At 41.2% G+C, this 9,694-nt stretch overlaps 4 protein-coding genes across 4 annotated transcripts; 3 read left to right on the top strand and 1 right to left on the bottom strand. All coding sequences in view use genetic code 12, as the record gives it.

Moving 5' to 3' along the window:
- Positions 1-732: 732 nt before the first annotated feature.
- CSP37 (Csp37p) lies at positions 733-1,620 on the top strand (the record flags this gene model as incomplete). The annotated part of the gene is made up of 1 exon (XM_064920186.1): positions 733-1,620. The coding sequence occupies one exon, from the start codon at positions 733-735 to the stop codon at positions 1,618-1,620; it is 888 nt and encodes a 295-aa protein (XP_064776952.1).
- A 442-nt stretch (positions 1,621-2,062) lies between these two features.
- PRS (putative proline--tRNA ligase) lies at positions 2,063-3,805 on the top strand. The gene has a single exon (XM_064916107.1). It carries the CDS (start codon positions 2,071-2,073, stop codon positions 3,766-3,768), a length of 1,698 nt encoding a protein of 565 aa, XP_064776951.1. The 5' UTR covers positions 2,063-2,070; the 3' UTR covers positions 3,769-3,805.
- Positions 3,806-3,893: 88 nt separating this feature from the next.
- Positions 3,894-5,199, bottom strand: RJT20DRAFT_10339 (Arf family guanine nucleotide exchange factor). The gene is made up of 2 exons (XM_064915693.1): positions 4,945-5,199; positions 3,894-4,291 (listed from the first exon to the last, which is right to left on the bottom strand). The coding sequence occupies exons 1-2, from the start codon at positions 4,945-4,947 to the stop codon at positions 4,019-4,021; spliced, it is 276 nt and encodes a 91-aa protein (XP_064776950.1). The 5' UTR covers positions 4,948-5,199; the 3' UTR covers positions 3,894-4,018.
- Positions 5,200-6,442: 1,243 nt separating this feature from the next.
- PIN4 (Pin4p) lies at positions 6,443-8,539 on the top strand (the record flags this gene model as incomplete). The annotated part of the gene is made up of 1 exon (XM_064918105.1): positions 6,443-8,539. One exon carries the CDS (start codon positions 6,443-6,445, stop codon positions 8,537-8,539), a length of 2,097 nt encoding a protein of 698 aa, XP_064776949.1.
- Positions 8,540-9,694: the final 1,155 nt, after the last annotated feature.

Raw genomic sequence — 9,694 nt, 5'->3', positions numbered from 1 at the left:
GTCTTGGATTAGCCCCAAATACACTCTGGCTTGGATTTTGGCCCCAAATGCCATCCATTGCATCCATTTTGCATCTTTGTCCTTTACACTAAAAAACAACCTCACCGCAGCCACAACTGGTTCGCAATCTCCCTCAGTTCCAGTGCTTTCCAGAATGCTGCTTGCCTCGCACTAGAACATTCTCCATACCGGAACACCACAGAAAAGGTACCTTTAGGCTCCATGTGCTGGTGATCAGGCGAATTACACAAAATTACATAACAATCTCAGTTTGGAAAAACCCCTACCAATTCTCACCACGTGAATGTATGGTCGATTGGAGACAGACACCATCTCTAACCATAGACCATGAAAAAGTTAAGCTCGCTGGACTCTTAGTTTCAAACCAGATATCCGAAGCCAACCATCCGGCCCAGAGCCCCATTGACCTACCGTGGAATTAGCGTTTCGGCATCAGCGTGGGCCCTGTACTTGTTGCTGTTTGCCCTTCCACCCATCGCTTATGTGCCCCACTCTTCCTAATTAGGGAGGCCGAATAGCAACTGAAATGAGGGTGGTGATAGCAAATAATAATTACAGTAGCTTTGGGCCTTTCCATCATTCATTTTTCTGTATAAAACCCCAGGGACAATTGGGCACCAGGAAAAGTTTGAATAATTCATTAGTGTTTCTTTACTAGTTGAAATTTGTTTGCACAGTCTCAACAAACCCAATTTTGCAGCTAAACTGAAAATGTCTTCTTCAAAAGTTCTTCTCGGAGCAGTGGTCCTTGCAGGAGGTGCCTACTACTATGATCAGAACGTGCAACCTATCTTGCCTTGGACCCAAAAACAATTCAATGACGGAGTCCAAAAGGTCGAACATCAGACCGCAGACTTCACCAACAAGTTGACTAAGAAGATCGACGAGGGCAAAAACGAATTGGCCAAGAAGTCTCAAGAATTAACCGAGCAGATCAAGGATAGCAACTTATACCTGAACTTGCAATCGCTGGTGGAGGATATCAAGAAAGTTACCCAAAACACTATTGTTGTAGTTGAGGATGACTCCAACCCTGCTGTCAATGCCGTGCGCGGATACATTGACTTTGTCAACAAGCTTGGAAACTCCGACAAGACCGTTATAGACGTCTCTTCTGTGGAAAAGGCCCCTGAGGCCAAGAAGGCATGGTTCGACTGGTTCAAGGGCGAAACCAAGGACTACAAGAAGGATTTGGACAAGGCCAAGGCTGAAGCCGAAGCTAAGGGTAACGAATGGTTTGCCTGGGGATCCAAGAAGTCCGACGAGTTTGCTAATGAAGCTAACAAGACAATCGACGCACAGAAAGCTGAATTAAACTCTCAAAAGGCCCAATTGCAGTCCAATTACGAATCAACTAAGAAGGACTTAAACGATAGATACGTTGAAGAGAAGAACAGAGCTATCAAATCTTACGAGTCTGCCAAGGCCCAATACGACGAAGTAGCCGCCGCCTTGAAGAACTCCCCTGACCCATTGCAAAACAAAAAGTTGAGAAAGGCCCAAGATGACTTGAGCAGTGCTTTGTCTAACTTAAAGGCTTACGGTGATGATCTCTACACAGAGTACTACGCCAAGATCAAGGATATTCTTTCCAAGTAAAGTAGAACGTTATGGATTAGGTCAGAGATATTACTGTCGCTTGGATACTTTTCTTTATGACTTTTCTCTTTCTATACCTGAAAATTGATATTTAACCTTATTATAGCAACTTTGTAGTGTGGAGGCTGTGACGATATTCGTTTTTGCACCCAATAAAATTTTCACTCTCAGATTTGAACAGATTTGAACAGATTTTCACTGGTACTTCTTTCCGATATCGTAAAACATCACATTCAATTGCAATTGACTAGCAACCGTAATCTCTCGTATACAACTCACTTTTTATGGGGAACTTCCATACATGTTCGTATATCTAGCCAGAAAGAACTTGGTAGCAATATAAGCACGTGATTTTAATGAGCCGCACGGCCCCAGTATCGAATTGCACTATTTTTCAACCATTTTCTAATGGTTGATGGTATTAGTTGTTTGTGACTTTTAACATCGGAAATGATGTCTTTCCGGCGATTTCTACATGTTAAGACGGTTCCCAAACTCTACTGTAATAATGTAGACACGTTGAAATACTCATCGTCGATCCCGACGCACGAACTACTCACGAAGTTGAACTTCGTTAACCACCCAAAATCTGGATTGGTACATTGGTCACCACTAGGATTGACTATGGTTAACAAAATAAGCGATATCATAAGACAAAGAATGGATGAAATTGACTTTGAAGAACTCAGTTTGTCTCTTTTGTCTCACAACTCTGTTTGGAGGAAGTCTGGAAGATGGGATCATAGCCTGGAGCTTTTCAAGTTAAAAGGTGAAGAATACCTCTTGGTACCAACAGCAGAGGAGGAAATTGTAACCTATGTGACGAATAATATTACAAGTTACAAGAATTTGCCTTTATTGTATTATCAGATCAACCCAAAATTTCGTAACGAGAAAAGACCTCGTGGTGGTCTTCTTCGTGGAAAAGAATTCGTGATGAAGGATGCATATTCCTTCGACAGCAACGAAGAAAATGCTATGAAAACATATCACAATGTTGTTGGTGCTTATGTGAAAATTTTCGAAGATTTAAGACTCCCTTACACCAAAGCTGAAGCAGACAGTGGAGATATCGGAGGTTCTTTGAGTCACGAATGGCACTACATAGACGAAACAGGAGAAGATACCGTGTATACATGTGACAGTTGTGGAAGTGTCTCCAATGTTGAGAAAACCTTATCATATCCCGAGTCGACAGATGAGAACATTCCTATAGAAGTTTCCGTGAGATACTTTACAACTGAAGATAAGTCAACGCTTATTTGTGCTTACTATCCTACTGAAAGAAATCTTGAGCCAAAGTTCGTGAAAAATGAGGTTCCAGACTTGGATCTTGATGAAGTGGATCAGGACAAAATATTGAAAGAATTCTCGAACGAGGACACATTGATATCCAAGAAGATAATAAGAATCATGGACTCAAGATTGCATTCAAGAGCAAATTTCCCCGATTTTCCAATAACATTCATAAACCGCTCATTGATAACAACTTTCACCGACATTCCAATCGTTTCAGCAGTGGAGAATGAAATTTGCGGAAAATGTGAAGAGGGTCAATTGCATTCACAAAGAGCAATTGAAATAGGTCACACATTTTTCTTGGGAGACAAGTACACCAAGCCTCTCGAATGTAGCATTGATTTTCCTGTTAATGACAAGGGCCAAGTTGAAAGGAGAAATTTGATAATGGGATGTTATGGAATTGGGGTAAGCAGAATCATAGCGTCAATTGCAGAAATTAATAAAGATTCAAAGGGATTGAACTGGCCTCAGATAGTTGCTCCTTGGACGGTGACTGTTGTGGAAGCCAAGGAATCGAAGGATTTTGCCAAGTTTTATGCCGAATTGAATCAAAACGCGGTGGACTATAGATTGGATAACCGTCCTAAAGTGGGACTTGGAAAGAAGATATACCAATCAGCTCTTGTTGGTATACCACTAGTAGTTATATTAGGAAAGAAGTATCCTATAATTGAAATTGAGGTTAGGGGCAAAAGGTACAGCGACAACCTAGCTTGGAAGGAGCTTTATGAATCAAAAGACTTCGAATGGAAATACGACACTGACGAACAAGGAAACGATATCAAGCATTATGTACACCAGGATGGTTTCGTTCAAGTCATCAAGGCATTATTAAAAGACATGTAAATAACTACAATCACTTGTATATAAATTTATATTATATTACACATAACTATTTTTTTCCTTTTTAGATTAGAAGTCTATGAACAAATGCAAAGACAAGACATAAAAGAATGGAAGCAGCCCATGGCTGATTAAAATGCAATCCCTGATTAACAGTCTACAACCATGACATCACCGATTGGAGTTTTTCAACAAGTCGCTGTATGGACTTTGGCCTCCATTGGTCATGAACTGAACTATTCAGTAAGATGAATTAGGTGAATTTTCCAGTGATCTTGGCGAAGACATGTAAGATGATGACGGAGAAAATGAAACCGACAGCCAAGAACAAAACAACCAATGGATCAACTCTTAAACCTTGTGCTTCTTCTGTGAACAACTTCATCATAGTAGAAGAAGAACCACCGGCACCGGCAGATCTGGTGGACAAAGGCAAGGCATTGCCAGATTGGGCCTTCTTGTCAGCGGTGGTCTTTCTCTTGACGGCACTTCTTAAACCACCTGGAGCTTGAGCTGATGATGACGACTAGAAAACTGTTAGTAAATGTGATTATTTGTATGGATATCTAGGAGTTTGATTTGAATGATAAGTGTTTATAATGTTTGATTAAGATATTGTTTTCTTTGTGAAATTAGTTTTCACTCTTGTGACGAATATCGTAGTCCTATCGGTTCAATGACCGGTTTGATTCCTGGGTGCAACAACAAGATCCAAATTACAAACAATAACGATAACAAGAAACAAGATCCATCACCTTTGTTATGCCAAATGGTTTCTGACTTCTGACTTCTGACTTGATATTTCGATTTTTCATCGTCAACAACGCACGGCGCTTGCTAAGCTGTGGTTTTGATCTTTCGAACGAATTAGGTTAATCATTTTGAAAACGATGAATAACTGTTATGATTATAATTTCGCTGAAACTACGATATCACTGGAACAACACAGACAGCTCTATTTCCTTGGAATTCACCGTTTTCCATTGAATTCCTCTAATTTCTTGCCATATTCTGGCATTTCAATCGGCGGATTGCTCCATGAAATTATCTTATTACTGGTGGAACTGTGAGCCCAATCAACAGGGGCAATCTACAAGCCAATCCACTTCAAAATCGCTCCCGTATTGTTGTCACATCCGATTTACTCCCATTACCGCAATACTCCATTGGTGTACATACCATTTTTTAACTTGTATTCGATGAACTACTGAGAAAGAACCAGTTCTCCATCTTCCATTCTCTCTCTCTTCTCTGCCTCACACTTTCTTATACACGTATCCTGAAAGTTGGACAAAGTCACACAAACCTGGGCGAAAAAAACATCCGAAAAGTGCGAATGAGAAAAATTAGAAAGAAGACACGGCGGAAGAGGTTTTGGTGAGAGTGGAAAAAAAAAAGAAGTGAAGGAACAGTAGAAGTGAGAGAAAGTGAGAGAGAGGAAAAGTGAGTGGGTGTGTAGTGAGAAAGAGAGAAAGTGAGTGGGTATGTACTGAGAGAAAGTTTGTGAGTATCTAGAGAGAGAAAGTACCAACTGAATGGGTGAGTGTGTAGTGATTGAGTGAAATATTGAGTGAGTGAGAGAAAAAGTGAGTGAGAGTTAGTGAGAGGGTGAGTGATTGAGTGATTTAGTATAGAGAGAGAAATTGAGTGGGTGGGTGCGAAATGAGTGAGAGAGAGAAATAGCGAGTTAGAGAAAGAAATAGCGAGTAAGAGAAGATATAGTGAGCGTGTAGTGTGTATAATAAAAAGGGTTAATAGAGTAAATAGATACCTTTCTATAAAGAAAGGCTTATAAACAGCTTTACTCTATGTGTAATGAGCGTGTAGTGAGTGTGTTGTGTAGAGAATGAGAGCTATTAGTAAGAGACACTTAGTGAGTGTAGTGAGTGTATTTTAGTGTTGTGAGTGTTAGCGAGTGAGTATATTTCAGTGAGTATATTTCAGTGAGTATATTTCAGTGAGTGAGTATATTTCAGTGAGTGCATTTTAGTGAGTATATCTCAGTGAGTGGTACAGAAACCAAAACGAGAGTGTACTGAGTGGTACTGAGTGCACTCACCATTGAGAGACCCACTAAGACAAATAAGAAAAAAAAAGTTAATTAGGCAGTTGGAAGAGTTTTGTTTTCTGAAGAAAAGCTTTTGTTGTATATATCAGTGGCAGTTTTTTTTTATTAACTATTACTTTTGGGAGTCAAAGCCAAATACACATTGACATACGTCAAGTATACTATCATAGTAACACAGCCCATCCGTGCCTCCCCAGTCCCACAGCGAGATTCCTGGATTTTCTTCCCGTCTGCCGCCGTTACAACAGTGCTTTGTTTAAGTGAGTAAAACTGCCTCCTTTAATATCGCTGTATTCGTCGTTTTACAACACACAGTAAAACTAAGCTTCGGGCCCAGAATCCATAGAATTCGCCCTTGCATCGCCTCCAGGACTACCCCCCAGCGAGTGCTAATCACAAAAGTCCGCCGAAAAGCCAGCTGTAAGCATAATTTCTTCGGTTCAAGTGGTGAATACATCATCCACCACCATTCAGTCTTCGTCATTGACTTAGATCCACACACAAAATTACCACACTCCAGTGTAATTAATTTCGCTAGGCGATTCACGTACACGTCTACCCACGAACTTGCATTTCAGTCCCATCTCAGACTGTCCCCATACCTCCACAATGGATTTAAGAAACTTGTCCGGTACGCCTAATCAATTGGACTCCGTCATGCAACGCCGTCCGTCGTTCTCTTCTTTGTCCTCCACTTCCGGCTACGCCTCCTCGTCTTATGGTGGTGCTCTGGGTAACAATTCGAACGCCAACAACAACTCTTCTGCCAATAACGCAACAAATTCAGGCAGTGGTGGCAATACCACTCCTCAGATGGCTAACCAAAGGTTGTCGACCACCTCGAGGAATAACCTCAACTTGCAGAGCTCGTGGTTAAACCAACAAAGTGGACCTCCGGGTATTCCGTCAGCTAATGTTGGTCCTTGGGTCGAACAGCAGCAGCAACAACAACACTCTACGCTTAGCTCTTTGGACGCCAAGGGCGGACTTGACTCTTCTTTTCAAAAGGAAAAGTCCGCTTCTTTAGGCCCACAACAGATGCCTCTGTCTTCCTCCGTGAACAACGACAGTTCCAAAGATGAAACTATCACCAACAATGATGATGACCTAATTGACGATGATGAACTTATCCCAACAGCCATCGTGATAAAAAACATTCCTTTTGCTATCAAAAAGGAGCAATTACTCGATGTGATGACCAAGCTTAACTTGCCATTACCGTATGCATTCAACTATCATTTCGACAATGGAGTTTTCCGTGGTTTAGCTTTTGCTAACTTCACCCTGACCGACGAAACTCTGATGGTTGTTAATCACTTAAATGGCAGAGAGATTGGTGGTCGTAAATTGCGCGTAGAATATAAGAAAATGCTCCCCTTACAGGAGAGAGAACGTATTGAACGGGAAAAGAGGGAGAAGAGAGGTCAATTGGAAGAACAACACCGTTCGAATTCCAACGCCTCTTTAGCTTCTTTGATGTCTGCAGCTTCCACTACTGCAGCCACCAAGAACTTAAGTGTTAACGGTGCTACTCCAAGCAGCACTACTGAGAGACTCTTCCTTCAGTTACCTTTAAATAGTTCCGTGTTGCCAACTCCGCCAGTCGAATTGAACTTTAATGACCCTGAGGTGTTGGAATTATACACGCAGTTGGTCTTGTACAGAGACGACGTCGGGAAGTCAATTTTTGAATTGGCAGTTTCTCCAGCAAATTTGAATATTAGTCAGAGAAAGGTGTTATCCATCTTGTGCACATTCTTAAATCTATTAGAATTATTCGATAACGGCCTTATCATTGTGAGAAGAAAGCCAGGTCATGTTGTGCAATCACTTACTCAAACTGGTTTAGGTCAGCAACAAGGCCAGCCAGCGCATTCTTCTTCAATGATGAACTTGAATCAACTTGGACAATTGTCGGCTGCTGCTACTCCAACGCATCCAGAATTATTGCGTTCGCATTCACAATCCGCTTTACCACCTCCAAGATTAAGACAACAGACATCAACGCCGGTTCAACAGCAGCAACATTTCCCTCAATACCAACAACAACAAGGCCAGGGCCCAGGACATCAGATTCCGCAGCAGCAACAAGGTCAAATTCCTCAACAACAACAACCGAGACCTTATTCTCAGGGCCAACAATTTAACATTTATCAACAGCCTCAGCAACAACAGCAGCAACAACAACCACAGGCGATAACCAATTCAAACCAACAAGTAGTAACTCCAACCATGGTATCTTCAAGCGCGGCTGCTTTGTTGAGATCGTCAAATAACAGATCATACGTCGACATTAGATCAACACCACCATTAGGCGGAACTTTTAACCAGCAACAACAACAACATTCTGGAAACCAACAAAGCTCCGTTACTAATTCGCCAACGCCACAACACCACCACAGTCACCACCATTTAGGACAGCACCAACAACAACACTTCTTCCTGAACCAACAACTTCCTAGCACTCCTCAACCATCGACACCTCTTAATTCCACTGATATAAATGCAAGATTTCAGCCTTTTGGACAGCATACACACTTGACAGGAAGCTTGACTTCATTGCAACACCAAAATGGATCTAGCTCTCAGTTAGATGAATATAACAACGGGGCTAATGCTGATCCATTGGCAAATAAATTCAACAATATGAACTTGTCAGGGGGTGCTTACGAATTATCCAACTCTGGAATCTGGGGTCCAAAATAAGAGAAGATGAAGAATGTGGTAGAAAATAGACTTATAAAGTTGCCATTTACTTTGTACAACTTACGAATTCTTAAGACCTTGCTTGCAAGGTCATTTGAACCCATGAATGAAGATTTTACGAGACTTTACGGATCACACAGTGAATGACATTGCACTTAATTTAGAAAAACTTATTAGAGAAGACACACCCAAAACGTTAAAGATACATTCAGCAGACCCTTCATTTCAAGCAAGCTATAGAAGCTTCTACCCTATGTCCTTGTACTTTATACGATGATAATACGTTCATGATCTAATGAATTGATAGAAATGCGAATGAGAAGGTAGTTGTAGTTATCTTCTTATTCCTACGATATTTATGATACTAATAATGAAGCCTGAAAAACAATCGAGATGACTTGAATTATCCAATATCAGAAAACACCAAAAACAGCTAAGCGTCGGCTTAGAACTTCTTACTCCATTGCGGAGCCGTCATACACCTCTTTTTATATGCTCGATTTTTATTTACTTATATGTATGTTTGTCTATTTCCAAGAATAATTGTAGCTATTGTAACCGTTGTAGTGATGTATTTGAGTCGAAATCTACTGCCTTTTCAGTGATTTCTTGTTCCCAAGTTCAATAACCACTAGTCACACTGCTAAAAAACACTCCTAAGCATTCTCTCAATTGCAAAATGTCGAACTGCGCCCTACCATACCACCACCCCCTTGGCACTTCAGGGGCGATATTTTTGTTAAGCGAGAGAGATACCCTGACGAGCACCACCGAAATAGCCTATTAAAAATTAGAGCCTATCAAAAATTAGAGCCTATCAAAAATTAGAGCCTATCAAAAATTACTGCCTATTAAGAAAATTACTGTTCACCCACAAAACTTCCCAGTTACTAGTTAGGCTTTTTCTCCCAGCAACACAAAAATTACCTACTACGGCAAATCCCCTGCCATCTCTCCCCCATCGCCTCCCCCATCGATCCCACAACGTTAGTCGCAGCCCAATTTCTAGGGAGAGCCAGCTGGCGGGGCACGCTCGGTTTTGCAATCGGAGCCCATCGCCCATCCGCCCTGAATTTATATTTTACTGTAGTAGTAGAGTGGTAGTAGAGTAGATGGTGCGTGAGTGTTTAGTGTGTTAGTGTTAGTGCGTTTACT

This window comes from Scheffersomyces xylosifermentans (genome assembly GCF_036884685.1).
Source record: "Scheffersomyces xylosifermentans strain CBS 12540 chromosome Unknown RJT20scaffold_1, whole genome shotgun sequence".
Lineage (NCBI taxonomy): Eukaryota > Fungi > Ascomycota > Pichiomycetes > Serinales > Debaryomycetaceae > Scheffersomyces > Scheffersomyces xylosifermentans.
Note: the sequence above shows the minus strand (reverse complement) of the source record. Positions and strands in the feature narration are given on the sequence as shown.